At 27.7% G+C, this 22,164-nt stretch overlaps 2 protein-coding genes across 3 annotated transcripts in view; both read right to left on the bottom strand.

Annotated features, from left to right (window-relative positions):
- Positions 1–1,151: 1,151 nt before the first annotated feature.
- On the bottom strand, positions 1,152–17,687 carry LOC136990298 (myb-like protein X). Its single transcript, XM_067288685.1, has 3 exons — positions 17,666–17,687; positions 13,832–14,589; positions 1,152–1,253 (listed from the first exon to the last, which is right to left on the bottom strand). Exons 1-3 carry the CDS (start codon positions 17,685–17,687, stop codon positions 1,152–1,154), a joined length of 882 nt encoding a protein of 293 aa, XP_067144786.1.
- LOC136990317 (apoptotic chromatin condensation inducer in the nucleus-like) overlaps positions 14,382–22,164 on the bottom strand; it is a 45,694-nt gene continuing 37,911 nt past the window's right edge. The window contains exon 6 of one of the 2 annotated variants that reach the window (XM_067288710.1): positions 14,382–14,589. The gene's annotated coding sequence lies outside the window, so the exon portion shown is untranslated. The remainder of the gene's footprint in view (positions 14,590–22,164) is intronic. The other variant, XM_067288711.1, reaches the window with a different exon arrangement.

Raw genomic sequence — 22,164 nt, 5'->3', positions numbered from 1 at the left:
TAAAAATATTTCCATTTATTAGAAAATTCCTTCAACAAATTATTTTTCACACACTGAATTTAATTTTTATTAACATTTATTTTCATTTTAAGAACATTTGCTGTTTCTATTACCAAATTATCTAATAAATATCTAAAAATGTTTTAATTTTTATTAATAGAATTAATAATTCATTTAATGTTTTACTTGTATAATATTCATTTAATTATGATTATTAACTGATGACCATAATATTTCCATCATATTATTAAATAATTTTGCAACAATTTAATAATTAATCTGCTATATTTTCAAGTTGATTGTATTGAATGTTGAATATTGAATGTGAAGTTGAATGGAAAATGTTGATTGTAGAAGTAAAAATTAGAAAATTTTTACTTCTACAATCAACATTTTCCATTTTAAATTAATTTTTAAAAATTTCATAAATTAAATATTACAAATATTTATATGTTCAATAATATTACAATGACAATAATAAATCAGTATATCAAAAATTCAACAACAACATAATTTTATTATAATAGTAGCAACCTTGAAAAGACATTTACATTTAATCTATAAAAATATGTATAATACAAATATTTATTTAAAACACTCATTTGAAATTAATGTTAATTTTTTAAACAGTATATTAAAATACAAACAAATGTTTTCTCTTAATATTTCATTTCATTAATTATAATTGTTTTCACCCAGTAATTTTTACACAAAATTCAACAAAATCAAGAATTATATACATAAATAAATTTATAAGTCATACCATGTAAAATTTTTTATTATTATTTTTTTTTTTTGCACTTAAAATATCAAACTGATACTATTAGGTTGCAAATAAGGCCTATCCTGACAAACTGAAAAATTAATAATTTTTAAGAGAGATGTTTTCTAAACTGAAATTCAAAATTAAATACATCTGGAATTCCTTTATTTTTAATGATTACATGTAATATTGTAAAAATGTGATAAATTTGTACTAGATATTTCCATAAATAAATTCTAAGATTAATTATAGAAACTATATGATTTCATTTTAAAATACTAATAAAAAACAACTCAAGACTTATAACAGTCTTGGAAATATGTTTACTAATAAAAAATTACATTAATACAAGAATCACAATATTTATCCATTTCTTCATTGTTGCATTTCAATGCTCAATACTATTCTTTTCTTCATCTTCCTCATTTTCCAATTCTCCAGGTTCACCAATTTTTTCCAACATTGATTGAAGTTCATTGCTGAGTTTCTCCTACATCACTTGTTCAATTTTCAAGTACAGAATAAACTATATAAACTATTACTGTAACAAAGATGTAACCTGTTATCTGGAAGGGTCATCTGCATTCCTTGTCCTTTATTTCAGGAAAAGTTGTCATCTCTGAAATTGTCATGCTAGGCTTGTTTTTGTATTTATTTACAGAAACATTCAATATTAAGAATATATTCTGTTTCATTGAAAAATATAACTTTCATCAAAGTTTAAGTCAAAATTTTATAACAAAGTTGCAATAAAACTTGCTTTCAAATCTTCATACGTATTTTATTTTGGAATCTTCTCCAGTTTTTGTATATTTTGTTACATTGTTAATCTTCATAAGTTTTATATAAGAACATTACAGCTTTTAAAACATTTATTTTTTTATTTTAAAATAATAATTATTTAATTTTTCATATAATGAAAAATTTCCAGTACAAAAATATATGTATAATTTGAATGATAAACTCTTATAGAAATAATTCATGATTTATTATTGCTAATTTTAATCCATTTGGGACAATCATAAAAAAATTTCATTTATGAACATGAAAATTCTCATAGACTCCTAGTAACTGTTTCAAGTTATGCAAGTGTTTTGTTTCCATAGCCAAATTGAAATAATTTTTATAAACAATCAGAAGTGTCCATTTATCATCTGAAATAATTTTATTTTTATGGTTATTATCTGTTATTTATTCTGTTCCATCCAAGTAAGTACATCAAATTATTGTATCATAATAAATATGTTCTTAAAGCCTTATAAACATAGTTAATAATAATATGATAAATGTAAGCAATTTCAAAGGTTTAAAGATTTAGATTTCATTTATTTCCAAATGAGAGCAAGACCATACTATAAAATAACATTCATATTCAGTTGTTTTCAGACTCATCAATGTTGAATAGCTTTATCTATTTGTATTTTTTTTTTTTTTTTGTTACCTGAACTTAAAGTATCTAAATTTATAAAAATAAATAAATTACATAGTCTATATTTCAAGATCTGTTATTTTTATTGCTTCTCCTGACTTTTTATATAATAACAAAGATTTCCATTTTTCTTGTTTGTGATAATTCTACAAAACACAAGACATAATTATAATTAATCTATTACATGAATAACAAATGATATAACTGTTTTTCTATTATTATATTATCACTGAAAATGATTACAAAAATTAAACTTTTATAAACAATTTTAAATTTAACTTTGTTTATCTGCTATTTTTACATTTATTTTCTATTAATTTATTCCTTCAAGCTTGTAATAATGTAAGTAACAGCATTTGTGTAGATGTTGAATTATATAACTAAAATGTTGAAATAACATTTGTTACTTAATGCTTTTTATCTTTTATTTATCAGATCATTCACCTTCTTGAGGAATAGATGTATTAAATATCTTTATGATACTTTTTAATTAAATAGAATTAACAACACGACTTTATTATTCCAATTAACAAGTAAAATTTGTCTGATCAACTAGAGCTAAATGTTGGATCCCAGATATATCAAGTAATCAGGTTTAGCAGATAGCTGAATGCCTACAAGTACTCATTTAAAAATTAAAATTATTCTGTTGTAATAATATCTAAAACAGCAGTTCCCAAAGTGTGCACTGCGGCTTCCTCACAAAGGTGCCATGAAATGTTATAAAATTTTTATAACGTTAGAATTAAACGCACTTGTTAGAATTTAACATAGGGTGCCTTGGAAAAATCTGCATTTAGCAAGGGTGCCTAGAATCAAAAAAGTTTGAGAACCACTGATCTAAAGATTATATATATAGTAATATAATGTTAAAAAAACAATTGTAACAAAATTGTTAATAGAAGATTCGTTTAAATCATAAACCAGCAAAATTATAAAAATGATAAGCAAGTACTTATTACAATTTAATCTAGTTAAGTTTGTTTTCTTTTCATTTTAATGCATTTTATAATGAAGTTCAATTTTTTAAGGATTAATTCTATAGCTAAAACTTTTTTAAATAAAATTTTTAATTAAAAATCTTTTTAAATCATTGAAATGCCAAAAATTTAAATCAAGACATCTTTTATGTATATAATCTATCTTTCCAACTATAAGTCATGCCTAATCAAATGAAAAGAGACTTGTAAGAAGTAGCAAAAGGAGTTTGGCTAAAATGGCATTACCATGAGTTGGCTTTGCTTGTTACTGACTTGCTTTGCATTGCAAGAAACATGCAAATCTTGAATATTTACATATGTATTTCTTATGAACTGAAGAAATAACATTTGAAACTTTAAATATTTGAACAATTATGGCCAATTCTTACTTTATATGGCTAAAATTTGATTCTGTTGTTAACTTTAAGATAATCCAGTTTCTTCAGATGCATGTCAATCCCTTAATTTAGTAACTTTTCTTATGTATATAACTACTAGCAGATAGGTCCAGCATTGCCTGGACAAAATATAACAACAAACATTAAGTTTATTAGATTATTTCGTACTTCTAACCCTTCTATTATATTATATTACAGTATTTGATTTATATAACTACAAATGTTATCTGGTTAATGTGAGCCTAGGTATACAAAATGGCGGCGCTTCCGGTAACCTCAATGGCAAGTGTTTTTAGAAAAGAAATGTAGATGGCGCTGATAGTAATGATGCCTTCATATGCAAATATCTATCAAAAAATTCCTGAGGAATAATGTGAATTTCGAATTTTGGTTACGATGTAGACGGATTATGCACGTTGTTAATTTTTTTTAAAGTGTGTATGATTTTTTAAAGTTTGTACAATTTACTCGAAGTCTAAAGTTATCGAGGAGGAAAGTTTATCAATGGTAATTAACATGCTAAACGTGTCCTTAATGTGTTTAATGCGTGTTAAATGTCATAAAAGTGTATTAAAGGTGTGTTAACATTGTGTAAGTGAGGTAAAAATTTTCTAAAGGGTTTATATGTGGTTCAATTGTGCGTTTAAAGTGTGCAAATGTGAGTTAAATGTGTTTAAATGTGGTTTAAATGTGCGTAAATGTGTGTTAAACGAGTTAAATTTGTCATAACCAAGGATATGTAATAGTGATTTCCGACCCGAAAGTCAACGTGAACGACACATGGAAGGCTAGGTGGCTGTGGATCGCAGTTGCCACCCTCTATGGAGATGCTGCCTATCGTAGATGAAAAGGCGAGAGATGTGAATCGTAAGACTGCAGTTCTTAAGATTTATGTACAATACAGGCAAATTTTGTTCGAACCACTGATGTATAGAATCTCGTAATTCACTTCGTCCATGCATCGATTGAATTTATAGGTAGTATGATGACTTTTTTATTTTTCGTTTCTGGTCCAAGAGTAGAAAAAGTAACCAAAGGCAGGGGAAAAAGTAAGTAGCAAATTTAGTTAAAAAAGTTTTAGTTTTAAAAAAGTTTAAATATAGGCGCGTTTAGGTTATTGTCGACGGTTGCCGTCTTGTTCGCATATTTGCGTGTGCAAACAAGATGGCGACCGGAAGCACCGCCATTTTGTATACCTAGGCTCACATTAACCTGTTATCTTACGTAAGAGTTTATCACATGAAGTGCCCAATCTAAGACATTTTAAAAATTCTTTAAATTGTGTACAATAGAGGAATAAAGAATTTTTAAAATGCACTAGGGCACTTAGTGTGATAAAACCTTATGTAAATTAACCACTGTAGTTATATAATCAAATACTATACTATAACAAATATTAAAAAGGAAAACTATATAAAGAGTTTGGTCATTTTAGCCTTTGGTTCTTTTGTACCATCTACTTTAGTCGTGATAAACACGACTAAAGTAGATGGTACAAAAGTACTCAAGATGGTCATGGTAATCATGATGATATGAAATGGCACACTTTCAACGCTCAAATAGACAGGAATTGAAAATATGATATCTTAAAATTTTTTCAGATGATATAAATTTTTCTAACATTAACTTTAAGAAACTACCATTCACAGCCGAATATCAAATGGAAATCTGCCAACAAATCAAATTTCGTAAAAAATGGACCAAATATTTAAACTTGGTACCTTTGAAAAATACTTAAAACATATTTTGTGCTTGCTGGTACATTGCATTATGTAATTTTCCTATTTGAATGCCACTATGCTGTTGTTTCTAATAGGAAGAAGGAATTGTTGCAAAAGGCAGAAGGAGGTTGTCAATGACTACTAATTAATACTGGTCTTCTATAAATATTTGAAAAGTGATCCATGTTGAATAGGTTGTGATGGCTCCACATCTAATCAAATTTAACCTTTACTTCTGAAAGACTTCATATAACACTTGTTTAAATAAAATAATCTTATAATAATGTGAGAATAACTGCTTTTATGTGAAAATAAAGTGGACAAACAACAAATATCCTCATTTATATGTATAATATGTATATATATATATATATATATATATAAAGAGTCACTATGAAAAATATTTGAATCTGTAGTGTAAAGTATTTCTTGTTATTGCAACATTTATTTTAAATAGCAATAATGAGCTGACACTATACTTGAGAGTAAGTAAAGTATGACAAGTCAGTGAGGAATCACCAACTCAGTTTTGTCAAACTTTTCAGGTTACTGCTTGGAAGTTCCCTTTTCTCTTGATTATCTGGTATAATTCCCCTCCAAATACACATCTTTTTTAATTTTTAGTTATTAATAAGGAATCTATCACTAAAAATAACAAATTAAAATTTTTAAAACACTGACAATATTGAAAATAAAATAATTTATCAAGAATTAACTTTCATTATATAAATTGCACTTTCCAAAAGCTGAAACTTACTGTATATCTATGTTCAACAAGTCAACCTATGTATTTTTCCAGCAGTGAAGTAGATGATTTACAAATGTTTTCAATTACATTCAATAGTTTAACTATATTATTTTATTATAATGATCAAAATTATCAAAATAATAAGAATTGAAAAACGATAAATTACATACATAATTTTTTTAGTTTATTTACATTTTTAGACTAGACGTCTAAAAATGTAAATAAACTAAAAAAATGATGTATGTCAACCAATGACAACCAAAGTTCAGAGAAAGAACTGACAGAAGTTTTTGGGACACACAGTTTTATTAATATGTAAATTTAACACTTAACAGAACATACTCAGCAAATAATTATTAGATTATCAAAACACATCTTATGTTGCCAAGATGGCCTATGGAATAGGCCAAAAACATTACTTTGCTTTCAATAAATTATCTTGGCAAGATAATCTAATGTAAATTTAACTTTAATAAAGGTTATTGCATTTAATAACTTAAATGCAATAATTTTAAGTAAGATTAAAATTTAACTTTAATCTTAATTAAAATCTTAATTCAACTTGAATGTAGACTGTTATTCAGCTAAATTATAAGATCAATCGTGTAATTTTACAAATTTACAATATTTATTAAAATAATAATATAAAATTATTTTCATTATTTGTTATTTTAATTTGTAAACTTTATATAATCATAAAATGCCATATTTCAAACTCCAAACTATTCTATTAAAACAATTTAATTTATACTTTTCAATTTATATTTTGGAATTTTCAGATTTTTAATTGTCTTCCAAAGTACTATATTCCTGACAGTGAGCTAATGAAAGCTAAAAACCTTTCATTAAAATGCATATACTAATTGTTTTAATAGTATATAATCATATCCTGATCAATTTCATTAAAGCAATATATAGTGATTACTCAACTAAAAATTGCAAATAAAATAAATAAAATATTGTCTTTTGGTGTTAAATTTAACAAAAATACAGCCAGATTCCTACTGGGCAACAATAGAGCTAATTAATTAATAATATATTAAGCAACTGAATTAAGCAGTATGAATCTGGCTGTATCATTTGATTAGTAATGTTTATTGGGTTAAGTGTATATATAATTAAATTTAGTAGTATAGATAAATATAATAAGAAAAATTAATAAAAAACTACAAGTGCTTTCAATAAATAAACTCAACTTTTTGTTAATTTTTTTATATATTTGATATATCATTAAATTTAATATCAAAAAGCATTACTATTTTTAATTTTGTTCATTAAAGTAACATGTAAATCAGGGTTTTTTAAGGTAGTATTTAAACTTAAAAACCATTTCATATTCTACTTTTAAATATCTTTTCTAAAACTTCTCCAAAGCCTTCTGAGAATGATTTATGTTTGCATAATTCGATCACCAGTTGAATATTTAATGTAGCTTAATATTACTTCTTCCATTTCATTATATTTATATATACAAATTTAGGAAATAATTTATATCTAAAAAATTTAATTTTATTATTAATTAATATATATATATATAATATATATATATATATATATATGTATATATGTATATTAATAATATTTAATAATAATTAATAAATATAATTTAATAATATAATTAAAATCATATATATACATATATAATTTATTAAATATACTGTATATATATACAGTATATTTAATAAATTATCTCCTAAATTTGTATATATAAATAGCAATGAAATAGTAGAATCCACTTATAATTACCTTGAAACTTGCCTATATTGATGATAATAATTGACTGATAACATATAAGTGGGTAAATAAATAAAACTATAGTGAATGAAAATTTTTGTTTTATTAATACTGAAATTAAAAGGACATGATAAAACAGTTTTAAAAAAATGTATAAGTTAAAATTTCTTAATTATATTATTATATTAAAGTAAGAAATGCCAGCAATTTACTATACTACAAGCAAATAATGATTAAAACAATTAATATTTAAAGCATTATTTTAAGACTGATAATTTCATGTTATTAGCCACATATTGAGGCCAATAGTGAAAAAAACTGCTTTAAAATGACTATTATATGAAGATAATAAGAACTATAGCTGAAGCTCTGATTACAATAAGCAAAGTTGTATAAGAGTATTTAACTTGTATATTTTGGTAACTTGTATAACTTGTATATTCTGATAAGAATTAGAAAATTCCAAAATATACAAGTTAAAATACAGTAGAGCATTGATTATCTGAACACTGATCAACTGAAACATCAGTTAACCAAAAGCGTTCCAGTTGGACTGTGTCATGCTGAATCGAACGTTTTTGATACTAGATTAACTTCTAAAGTATAATTTTTAACGATACAATAGCCACAATTATTATTATAAAAATTTTTGTTAGGCTTAACATTGACAAAAATTTAACATGGGATATATTAATATACTATTACTGGGGTATACTAATATACTATGTTAATAATGTATTTTTTTGTACATAATCGGTTATCCAAAAAATCAATTTTTCTGAACAACCCCTGTCCCCAGTTGATTCGGATAATCAATGCTCTACTGTACTCTTATACATTTGGTAAATGATAACAATATCAATGATTACAATAAGCAGATTCTACTGTATTACAAATATTTGAATAATATTATACATAAATGGAATAATAATAAAATTTTATAGTTTTGATATAAGAAATTAATATCATATTTTCATGAACAAAAGAACAGGCTCCATTAAATGTGGAAAAATCAGCACTATATTCCACAAAATACCTAAAAACAATCACCATTTTTTAAAAACTTTTGTAGTATCAAAAGCATTTTTTACTTTAGCTGTTTGTTTTTAATAATAATTATCACAGAGATGTCATTGAATAGTTACTGTATCAGTACATTTACATTTAATTTACATTGAACACAACAATGCGTGCTCTTGTCAAAACAAGTTGGCACACACAAGAGCATGCTCTTACATTGTGCCAACTTATGAAGGTATGTTCTTATTGCCGTGTTATGCAAATCCATGTTATACCAAACAAAGAACTAGTACAAAAAGGGGGTTTAGGTTCCAAAAATTAAAAAACATGCTATTATATTTTCATAATTAAGATAAATATCTTTATTACAATTTTCTTAAGAAGTGATATATATTAATATAAATTAAACAACACCAAAAGCAGAAGTGTTGAGATCTGGCAACACTGAAACAAGTTTCGAGAAGGATCATGTGTATCGACAGAAGGCAGGAAAATAAAATTTACATACCGTACTTAAGTACTAATAGTTCACAAAAATTATGCAGAAAATCTGATAGTACATACGCACTCAAATGAAAAATGTCAAATGAGGTATCTTTCACACTTAAAAGCTTTATCAAGTTTATTGAACTGTTGTACGGGGATTTCCCTAATTTCAAATTAGATAAAGTTCACTTTTAATAGTTTTTATTACATTTCATGTTGTATCGAGGGTTTTAACCAATTCTCGAACCGTGTTAGAGTGAATCCATGATATAGAAGTGCCGTGTTTATATGGGGGTTACCTGTATTACTTTAAAATTTATTTTAAATGTACATTTCTATTTTCTACAATTAAAAATATAACATTCTATGATACATATTTTAGTATAACACCAAACATATTTTAAAATATAATCACAATAAATTAAAGTATTAATTACATTACTTTTTAAAATTATTTCTAATTTTAAAATATTTTAATTAATTGTAATTTATTTTATTAATCTTAAAATTGTTTTAAAAAATTTAATAATTTCTCATAAAAACAATTAAAATTAATAAAGTACAGAATTATTTCTCAGTTCTAATTAAATAAAATATTTTTATAAAGTAGAATCTATATATAATGTAATTATAAAATGTGATTAAATAAAATTTTAATTTATAAAATAATTCTAAATTTTATAGGATTAATAATTTTTACATATTTAATGTAGTCATAATTAAAAATAAAAGAAAATTCGAATTTTATAAGTGACTGATGAGATCTGCAGTTTAAGAAGTTTGGAAGTGGACTTTCATTTTATACTTATTTTTATTAATTAGCACACATGCAATATGGATTACCACTTTAAAATCTGTTTAATATAACATTATTATTATTATTATATGTTGGGTTATGTGAGATATACTCGGTTAATACCAGTGGCTGTGTACTATTCTGAACCAGAGTCAAGGCATGGCAATCAAAACAAAACTAAAATTAAATTAGTGTTTCAGTGTCTATGTCTGTATTCAGGAATTTCCAAACAATATGGCATGTATTCAATATAGTGAGGTAATGTGATGTATGTATTTCTATTCAATTGTAGTGTGCCAAGGCTTTTGTGTAGTGTGTGTGGTATGACACCTGTAGAGAAGAGAAAAACAAATACAAACCTTATCCATCCTAAACAGATGCCTTATTTCCTGGGCGAGTTCTGTGTACTTGCTAATTTTTTCGGTGAATGTGTTTTGTACATTATGAATGTTTGGAATGGATATGTCTATAATGTATGTGATTTTATTGTGTTTGTCAATGAGTGTGATGTCTGGTCTGTTCTGGTAAATTGTTTTATCTGTGATTATGGCTCTGTCATAGTACATTTTGTGCGTGTTGTTTTCCAATACTGTCTGTGGAATATATTTGTAGTATGGCTTGTGGATGTCTAATAATTTGTATTTGTTTGCAAGCTCTTGGTGTATTATATTTACTATTTGATTATGTCTATGTAAATAATCTGTCTGTGCCAAGAGCTTGCAACCAGAAGTGATGTGTTGTATAGTTTCTGGCATGACGTGACATTTTCTGCACGTGTCATTTGTGAGTGTTGTATCTTTGAGTATGCATTTTCTGTAGTTTTTAGTATTTATGACCTGATCTTGTATGGCAATCATGAATCCTTCCATCTCCCCAAAAAGGCATCCTCGAGCTAACCAGCTGTTTGATGCAGTTTTGTCAACAAAATCCTGGGACAGGTTGTAAGGATGCCTGCCATGGAGTGCCTTTCGAGCCCATGATTGCTTAATGGTGTCTATGCTTTTTATATGTTGTGTTGTGTTCATACGACATGAGTGTAAGTTTAATGGTGTGTTATTTGAGTCTGCTAGAGTTACTGCTTTATGTAACTGTGATGTTTCTTGCTTTTTGTAGAAAAACTCTCGCAGTGACTGTATTTGTTTGTAGTGATTTCTATAGCAACCTTTATGTTGTTCCGTGAGAATGTCATGTTCTTCAACATGTTTGTATATTTTGTTTGCGATACAGGATGTCAATAATTTGAAGAGTGTTGGAAGACATGTAATTGGTCTGTATTGTGTGGGGTCTGTGGTATTGTTATTTTTAGGTTTCATCTAGGTGATGCCCTGAGTAAGAAATTTTGGCATTTCTTGTGGATTGAAGATGATGTGTGTTAGGTGTTTAGCTAGTTCCTGGTGCAGTGATGTAAACTTTTTGTACCAGAAATTGTGAATGTTGTCTACACCAGGTGTCTTCCAGTTGTGTGTTCTGTTAACAGTGCATTGGAAATCATGTATGTTTATTTCAGCACAGGGCATAGTTGGTATGTTGTGCAAGTTTTTGTTCTCCTCCTCGATCCAGCCTGCATCAGCATTGTGCATAATAGCACTGGACCAAAGAGAAGACCAATAAGTTGTAAGTTCTTCTTCTGTTGGTGTGCCACTGTGCTGTGTATCAGTGTTTGTTTTGGTACTGATTTGTCTGTAGAAGAGTTTTTCATTGTTTGTGAATAATTTATTTTGTTGTTTTCGTAGTGAGCATGTTTTGTATCATTTGAGTCTATGTGCTTTAGCTGCGAGTTTTTGTTTTAGTGTGTTGATGTATTCTGTAATGTGTGTGTTGTGGTGTTCGTGTTTTGTGTGTGTTTTGATTTTCTTGAAAATGTTTTTAAGTTGTTTCCTTAATTTAAGTGTTATGTTGCTTTTAGTGTATTGTGTCAGCCTGCCTAATTGCTGTCTAATGTCATTTATTTGTGTTGCTATTCTTCTCTGCCAGGAGGGCTTGTGATAGAACTGTGTTTTCTGTGTATCTGTCTGCAATTGCATTTTCAGTCCATGGTGTGTCACTACTGTGATTGCCCCAGCATAAACTAATGTATGAATGTCTGAGAGTGTAAAAATTAAAAGGATGTAGTCTGGTAGTAAGTGAATGTTTACATAATTTACTGTTTTTCCTACTACCTTTGACTTGTTGATTTTTGGTATTCATGGTCTTTGTGTGGGATCTGTACCTGTGTATTTAGTGAGTGTTTCCCAAAATATAAGCGAGAGCGTATTAACTAAATCTATATCTCTGTTATCAGTGATTGTTACTGGATTATCCTAACAGGTTACTTGATCTCCATTAATGTTAAGTGTTTCTGTCTGTTGATGTATTTGATCAGCAACCTGTTGTTTGATAAGTTCATGTGTTGTTTGTGGGATAAGGCTGTTGTGTATAATTGTTCTTTTTTCATCAACAACCCTTTGTTCAGTGACAATGAGATGAGGATATTGTTGTGTGAATATATGATGTAGTTGTCTGTATGCTGTCATGTTTGTTTCGAGTTTTGTGATCATGTAGTAAGTACGGATGATAAACTCATTCATTTCTACTGTCCATTTCATCCATTGGCGTGGTTTTCCAGCCTTTGTGGTCTGTGGATGCATTGCCACAGAAACACCAAGGCTAGGTTGGTTCCTCACATCTGTTGAGGGCATTGCTGTAGCCATGCTTGGGCCGGTGCTGCTTTTGCCACTGGTAACCAATGGAGACTGTGGCCAATTTTTCGAATGTGAGCCTCTGCCTAACTCATGAACGCAGACCTTGTTAACCTGGGCGACATCCGAGCCAGTATCATACTTAGATCTGGTTACTACCATGATGAATATCTCCACAGAATGTGGGTGTGGTCACTCTTAGCTTCATTTCTCCCCATAGACCTTACTGGTATGGGTGCTCCTAACTGCATTGCACTATGGATCAGTAAAATTACTGGGCTCTCCCACCATAACCAGGTGGTGACAACGGGATAGTTATTGTTGTTGTTATTATTATTATATAAGAACGTAATTTAATATATTAAATATAACGTTTATGTTATATTTTAACTAAAAGAAATAAAAGGTAATAAAATCTGAAATCACAAACAACAAACATATTGTTTACAAATACATTATGATTAACAAAGATATTCCAAACTATTAAGAAATTTTTTGATTATTATTCTTTCTTACATTCATTTGTATTAAATAAAATACTAAAATTTGCTATTAAAACACTGACTGTTTTATTTAAAAATATTACTGAATCCAAACATAATTACGTAAATCACTCATAATAATAATAAAAATCTATAATTTAGCTAGCTAATGGAACTAGATTAAACATTCCTGGCACTAATGTAAAATCTGATTTTAATAGAATTTTTAGTAAACAATAATGTCATGATTCCAAATTAAATTTGAAAGATTATATTTTATAAATACTATTTTATAAAAAATAAATTTATTTTTTAATAATACACAGTTATACAATATTTTATTACTGTTATTTTCCTGCTTTTTTAAAATAATATTTGATAATTCACAAGTTACGCAAGTTCAGTTTTTAGCTCATTATAATGAAAACAACACACAGATACACTCAATAACTTCGTCATTTTCACATAAGTTACTTCCTCATTAAAAAAGATAAATTTATTGTACCAAGTTACATTAAATAGCTTTATAATGTTTTAATCTGAGTATATTTTTTATTATAAATATTGTGGCATATTTTTATAAATTTCCAACTTACCTTTTCCTTTTCAGAAACACAATTTTCTTTATCCAATTCTTCTTCTGTTTCTTTCATCTCTACATCTTGAGAAATATTTTCATCATTTAGAACTTCTTGTTTTTGTACAATATTTACAGTGGCATTCTCAGGTAATATATTATACGTAACTTTATCATTATCATCTGAAGTTTGTGTAACTACAATCTTTTCATCAGAAATTATTTTTTCATTTTTATCAGAATTATCATTAATAGGATCTTCTGTCTTTTCCATTTCTTGAATTTTACTAGGAATATTGATTTGTTCATCATCTGAACTTTTACTGATACTTAAAGTTTTGTTTTCAGGTGACCTTATTTCTGCATTAACTTCCATTGTATGTTGAATTTCTGAATTTTCTTTTTTCTCACATACATCTGTTTTAATCTGAATTTCATCTACAAATGAATCCAATTTTGCATCTTTTTGATGATCATTTATTCCTTCTTTATTTTTACTTTCTACTTCTGAACTTTCTTCATCACTTTGGTAATGAATACCTTTTTTATCTTCACTCTTATGATGCATATCCATTTCTTTTTCTTCACTACTATAATTGCATTTTTCTATTTTGCTTGTTTCTATTTCATTATCTTCAAAACTAAAATTTTGTTTCAGTTGACTTATATTTTCATTTTCACTTGTTATATTTGTATTGTACTGCTTTTGGACTCGTTCTTTATAAGGTGAAGCCTCATCCTGTGATGAAATATCAGTATCACTAGCTCTCTGTTCTTCTATTAAAAAAAAAATAATAATAATAATTATGACAGTACTTTTTAAATTAGTTAACATTTTTAAAAATTTTAATAAAATTTATATGAGTATGAAAAGTTTATTTTTTTAAATACTTAATCTTTAATATTAAATAATGCATTTTGGATACAGAGAATCCTAAACCTGTCAACTTTGAAATAAGAAAAACTGAGAATGAATAATTTTATGGTAAAAACCAAAGGAATAAAAAAAGACATTATTACAATCTCTAATGTTATATGAGTTTACTTGAAAATATATTTGACCTAATTTTATTACTTGTAATGTATATCAAAGATCAATAAAATTAGCATAGTTTTTCAAATTGTTGTTACTACTGTGCATAAATCTGTTATTGTTTGTAAAATTTGAGACCTTCTTAACCTTGAGGTATAGCTTAAATACAATGAAACCTTGATCTAGTGTTTCTGGCAGGACTTGGGGTGAAAAATGACTGATGTGGGAAAATGATTGACACAGGAAATTTATGACATGTTTTTATTGTTTATCTCAAATGAAATGTGTATTTTATAGTGATATGCCTGTATGATGACTTTCTGTAATACTAAATGATATTGCACTTGTGCACAGAAGTGCATTTATTCTACATTTAAAAAAAAATTGTTAAGAATACTGTAATTTGTTTTATTTTCTTTCGGTAAGAATACCTAAAGTATTGATATATAGAAGGCAGCCAATCAGAAAAATTTGATATTGTATAAAAATGCAATTACTTATATGAAAAACAAGAATATAATGTGTACATTCACCATCACTAATAAATCTGAAGATGCCTATGTTGGAATAGAAGATTATGTGGAAAAGTACTGTACATTTGTAATTTTTCCAGTAACCAGTTCAATATACATATTAGTATGTCACAATCTTTATTTTAAGTATTAATATGCATATAATTTATGATGGCAGCAAATGTTAACTTCTGTTTTCAGCTCTCTGAACCTTGCTGCACTAGTGCTGCAGCAGCTAACTTAAAGCAGAAATAGCTTAACTGTCATTTAACAAAGCAGCTTCAAGTGGTTTTACTAAAAAATGTACCCAATATGTACAATAAAATAAAATACATTTAATGGCTGTATAAATAATTGCAAGACTTATCCAGAAAAAGACAATAATCTGACTATCTTTCAGTATGATTACAATATGAATATTATAAATACATTACTGTATTTTATTATTCTATAAGATAAATATAGTATATTAAGAAGAAATATTTGGGAAATTGGTTTAGTTTCATACATGAACATTAGGGTTTAATTTTTAAGTATGATGTGCTTTAATTTAGTGTGGGTAGAACAATTGATGTGAGATAATATTTTTCTTTTAGTCAAAATACAGAATGAACATTGTGGGAACAAAGAATATGGGAAAAATTTGCATTATGTATATGGATCCTTATTTGGGACTGGTGAAAAAACTGATAAATATGGGAAAATGATTGATACAGGTACGACAGATTGAGGTTTCACTGTAGTTCTCTCTCACAAAGACTAAATACATCAACTTCTATTCATACGAATATGCACATGCAAGCTTTCATAAGCTTGAATTAACTTAAAATATATATTAAGTTTAACACAGTTGATGATTATAGTTTATATCTATCATCTTCTCATTATAACTGTACTGTTTAGAAATTTAAAATATATACTATTCAATTTTATAAACATTTCAATCAATTTGAAGTTTGTTTGATAAAGATAGCCTGGCTATAGGAGTCAACAATATTTTCAGTTTAATAAATGCATTTAATTGCCAAATAACTTGCCAGTAATTTATTCTTTTTTTATAATAAAAAAATTCCAAGTATATATATATGTATGTATATATATATACATTAATTGGAATTTTATATATATGCATAGATGTATACATCAATATATAGTGTAGATAAAATTTATTTATATTTAGACTTTAATGGAGATAGTGCATATTTGAAAATAATGATCTTACTTTTCATAAAATAATTAATTGTAATTAGTAATAATGGAATGAACATTGTATAGTTTAGAAATTTATAACTTCTAAACTTTTATAATACTTGAATCAGGACATTGTAAAGTATATCAAAACTATAAGCTGTATATAATATATAAATATAAATATATAAACTGTGTAAGTTTATATATAATTTATATACTAATACAAAAGAAATACATATACCAAAACTTATTACCAAATATCTCTAACATATGAAAATATTCTATTCCTTCTATGTAAGAAAAAAGTATGAGAAATGAGCTAACAGCATCAATTATAACATATTTAGAGATATAAGAAAATATAAATTGAATACTGTACTAATAAAATATAAAATTATAAAATGACATGTCCAAATATTTATTTGAACTGGAATAGAATTCTGTTGGAAAAAAATATTCTAAATAATTGAAAATTATTAGTGTGTTTTAATACTAATGTATAACTTTAATCTGCAATACATGGAAATAAAATATTATTATTATTTCTCGTAACATGTTATTCTATAAGAGTTTTTTGAGAGAAATGCATATTTATTTCACATTATCATATTCATGCAAAAGTATTAATAACAATGCAATAGACTTTTATGAAAAGAGAAAAAACAAAATAATAATAATAATAAAAGTAGAAAAAGAGGTTTAAAAAAGTCATCAATTAAATTTAAAAAGTTGGCAGGTTTAAAATTTTTTTATAATCAAATACATATTGTATTTGATTATAAAAAAATTTTAAAGGGTCAGTCCAACAGTAATGTTTTGCAATTTTAAAAAAAATTCTATACTCTTATTTCAAAGCAAACATTGCGTAAATATTTATTTAAACAAATTTTATTTATAAAATAATCATAATCAGTCTCAAATGCTAGTTGTCACTTCAGAGCAAGTTTTTGTATATCTCATTCTGTCTAGTAAAATTGCATTTCTCAACCACTATTTTGCTGATGCAATAATGGAATCATTAGCTTCAAATTCTGTACTATGAAGATGATCAGAAAACTATATGAACAGATAATAATTAACAACATAAATTTAAGATGGGTATGTCATCAAAATCCACTTGAATTTGGAGATTTTCCCATGGTTCATACAATGATATATGCCTGATTATCATCATGGTGAAGTAAAACTTACAGATGTCTATTTATGTGGGGTCAACCAGTAGCTAAGTGGATGAAACTTATGAACACTGGTAGTTGATCTTGAGTTCATGCCTCATCAATGAGCTGGCCATATAGTTTTATAGGTTTTCTTAACATGTCTAACACTTAAGTAGAGGCAAGTTTCCCAAATAAAATCTTCCCAGATTGCCAAGTGTTGTGCTGCTTTACTCCATTTATTTATGTGATTGAATATGACACAAATATGCATGATTTGTTAATATAATCTTTTAGGCATCATGATAGGCATGCAAATATCCATTATCATGAATACTTATATACAGTAATACATTGATTATCTTAAAAATCAATTAACTGAAATCAACTTCAGAGAGTGCAATTCCAGAAATTAATGAAGTTCTTATGTAATGATGATTGTGAGCAATCTTCTCTGTAGTCCCACTAATGAGCTATCTTTTTATCAATACATAGCCAAACAATTGCCTTAAATACTTGGGCTATAGATCTGCTAATTTTAATAATTAATACTAAGTAATTTGCTACTAGAGGTCATCTCTTATCACACATTAGGTGTCATCTCCTATCTAAACTAATAATTATAACTTTAAATAGTTTAGAATCATCTGGAAGAAAAGAACTGGCCTAGGGCTTGAACCCACAACCTCTGCTTGCTGAGCAGTGTGCTTAACAGTTGTGCCACCCAAACCCCAAGCAAACCTTTGCCTCCAGATGTGTTTAAATTCAGATATAATCTTATGTAATCAATCTTGTTTAAGGCAATCATTTATATATACTCTGCTGAGTAAAATGTTAGCTAGCTGAGTGCCATTGTGGAGATGTACTTAGGCTGTAGGAGTCATCCCTGCTGGGTCCACCATGACTAATTGCATAGGGTTATATCTAAATTTAAATACATCTGGAGGCAAAGTCTTGCTTTGGATCTGGGTGGTGCAACTGGCAAGTGCAGTGCACAGCAAATGGATGTTGTGGGTTCAAGCCCTGGGCCAGTTCTTTTCTTCCAGATGATTCTAAATTATTTAATAAATTATTTAAAATTATATTTATTAGTTTAGATAAGAGATGGCACCTAATGTCTACCTCTAGTAGCAAATTAGTTAGTATTAATTATTAAAATTAGTGGATTTATAACCCAAGTATCTAAGGCAATCATTTGGCTATGTATCTTTATATATATTGGGCTTTGGATTGTTTAATATATTGAGTTGAACCGAAAGTTCATTCGGGTATTTCCATAATCACTTGTCTGTGTCACCTCTGTTGTTCTTACAAGTTTTAACTTGTTTAGGTAGACATTATGAATATTTGCATATTTAATATGCAAGTTTAATTACAGCTATTTTTTAAAATTCTGTTACCTTTTAAATAAATAAAAACATTAAAATGGAAGGTAAGAAGGTGATTTTTGACATCTTATGCTATATTATTTCCAAAAAGGAAAAAATGTGACAAAAACTCAAAAGAAGATATGTGTTGTATATGGGGAGGATGCACTTGCTGATTAAACATGCCAGAAATGGTTTTCAAAATTCAGGGCAGGAGATTTTTCTATTGAAGATGCATCTCGGTCAGGATGGCTTTCAACCATAGAAGATGAGTGTATAACAGCATCAATTCATAATGGTCAGCATAGAACAACACGAGAGATAGCTGACATCTTAAAAATATTCCAAACATTTGTTGTGAGACATTTGGCGAGCCTTGGATACACTTCCTGTTATGATGTTTGGGTTTCCCATCAGTTAAGTGAATGAAACCTTATTGAGCATGTTTCCGTTTGTGATTCACTTTTAAAATGCAATGATGATGATCCATTTTTAAACCGATTAATCACAGATGAAAAATGGATTGTTTACAACAATATTCAATGCAAGAGATCTTGGAGTGAGCCAGGTGATCCTCCAGTGCCACAACCTAACCATAAAGCTGGTTTGCATCCCAGAAAAGTAACGATTTCAGTTTGGAGGGATTGGAAAGGGTTTCTTTATTATGAGCTTTTACCCAACAATTAAACAATTAATTCCAATAAATATTGTCTCCAACTGGATGAACTAAAGGATGCAATGCATCAAAAACATCCAGAACTTGCAAATTGGCAGGGAGTGGTATTCCATCATGATAATGCTAGACTGCATATATTGTTAAACATGTTCCAAAAACTTCTAGACTTTAACTGGGATGTTTTGAGTCACCCTGCATATTCTCCAGATATTGCTCCCTCAGACTATCATCTGTTTTGTTCATTTCAGAAAAATTTAAAATAGTTTTAAACGATTCTTTGCCTGAAGAAGAACCCAGGAGGGCTCTGAAAACGTTTGCATTGACTGTGCTTCACACTGGTTAAAGGTTTTATGAGCAGTGTTTTGTATATTATACTCCAGGGTGCGGTGATTCGTTATTAATTTAAATGGCATAAAATTTTAATCTTTAGAAGATATCAAAAATCACATTGATAATTTCTTCAATCAGAAACCCACCCAATTCTATACAGATGGAATTATGAAACCACCTGTCAGGTGGTGTAAGGTTATTGAACAGAAGGGTGAATACATTATGGATTAAAGGTTTTTATTTATTCCAAAATAGTATATTTTATTTCTTTCTAAAAACTGAACGAACTTTTGGTTCAACCTAATACTTATAAAGTCGACTCCACATAAGTTGACACCCCAAGGGGAAGTGGAAATGTGTCGAGTTATCCGATGTGACGATTAAAGCGAAGTTGGGAAAAAACCACAAAACTACAATTAGGAAAATACAGTATTGCGTTAAACAGTAGTATAGGCTTACAATACATTGTGTCCTCCATTTACAATTACTCTGAAGATGAAAAACTGAAAAATTCGTTTAGTGTTTGTTTTGAGCACTTCACTGCCTTGACTTTCTTTTTCAACGATCACGAACGCCTTGAAAACATCATCTTCACAATTGTCAATTGTTGGCAAGTAACATCTAAGGATTCTTAATGCCTCTAGTGTGAGAAAATGCAAAATTGGATTCTGGTGTGACGTTAATGTAGATTGTATATTTTCTTTTTGTTTATCTGTTATTATTTTATACATAAAATGTTAAGGCATTTTTGTTAATATGTATATATATATTAATTATATATTAATAAATAAATTGACTCCCCTCCTAAAAAAAAAAAAAAAAAGAGTTTGCACCACACGAGGAGTGAATTCATTTTTTCAGGAGGAGGTGACAACTTATCGGAGTGTGGGACAGCAAAAGTATGTCAACTTATCCAGTAGTGACGAGTTAAACGGTGTCGAGTAAACCGGAGTTTTTTTAACATCAATGCCTATGTAAGTCGGCCTGGACCACAGAAACTGACTACTTAACCGATGGTGTCGAGTTATCCGGGTGTCAACTTATGTGGAGTCGACTGTATATATATTTTTTTTTTTTAAAAGTGTTAGATTTTATTTATTACAATACAAACAGAAAAGCATGATTAATATGAAGCATTAGCATTAGCATTGACATAGTTAGAAATGTAATTCAAAGCAATTTTTCAATTCTCATGACAGACCTTCAAGCAAGTTGGGGATTAAGCAAAGTTAGAAATAAAAAAACTATGTAAAACAAAGCAAGTAACTGGTTTCGTAAAAAAAATGTAATAAATTAATTTTACTTCAGTACTGTACTTTGCTTAATATTACTATTAAGTATTTTTTACTTTGAATTCAAAGTTTTATCAATACATTGTATATATCAATAAAACAGCAGTGCTTGTTTTTAATAAATTAGACCTTTTTCTTATCATTTATATATATTCAATTTATATGCCTTAACTTTATTTTTACTATTACATTAGAATTAAAATTTTACTGTGTTTAAGGTATTTATCTTTTTAGTCTTTCTCTACCAAGTGTGACTAGTTATCCAAAATTATTCCTCCCTGATTATTTCAGATAAGCAACTCTCTACTGTATTCATTTTCCAAAGTGACAATTTAGGTCAGCAATCAATTATGTTGCAATGTTAATTGCTATTTCTTTCACAATCATCCATATACAGAAGAATCTGATTTTAACAGATTGCTCAGGCTGCCAAGAATCATCCATTGTTCCAAGAATCTGTTATATCACAAACAACGGATTTCCTGCACACCCAGGAAAATATCCATTATTTGAAAAAATTTCCATTTTTTAACCCCTATATATAAGAAATAGCAGTACTTGAGATCTGTTTTCTTAATTCTATAGAAACATGTATGCTTGTAACATACATATATAGTATGCCATATATGATTGTATATTATGCCATACATGTGTACAACCAACCTGACGAAAACCGTACATACTGCAAGCACAAGAGGCAAATCACATATGCTCATTGGCACTTTGCTTGAATGCATTTGTTAAACAAGCATGTACATCTTGGTTTCTTTTGATGTTGCTTTTCTGTCTATTGTATA

Source organism: Centruroides vittatus, unplaced genomic scaffold (assembly GCF_030686945.1).
Source record: "Centruroides vittatus isolate TY-2023 unplaced genomic scaffold, ASM3068694v2 scaffold_899, whole genome shotgun sequence".
Taxonomy (NCBI): Eukaryota; Metazoa; Arthropoda; class Arachnida; order Scorpiones; family Buthidae; genus Centruroides; species Centruroides vittatus.
The sequence above is the reverse complement of the archived record's forward strand: the minus strand, read 5'-3'. Positions and strand labels throughout refer to the sequence as shown.

Bases quoted from the DNA above. Each gene is read 5' to 3' on its own strand.
- LOC136990298 (XM_067288685.1), bottom strand. From the start codon at position 17,687: ATGGGAAAATCTCCAAATTCAA. The intron at 14,590-17,665 runs GTGGATTTTGAT...TTTTTTTAATAG, and splicing joins GGGAAAATCTCCAAATTCAA to AAGAACAGAGAGCTAGTGAT. The intron at 1,254-13,831 runs GTAAGTTGGAAA...CAAGTGATGTAG, and splicing joins GTGTTTCTGAAAAGGAAAAG to GAGAAACTCAGCAATGAACT.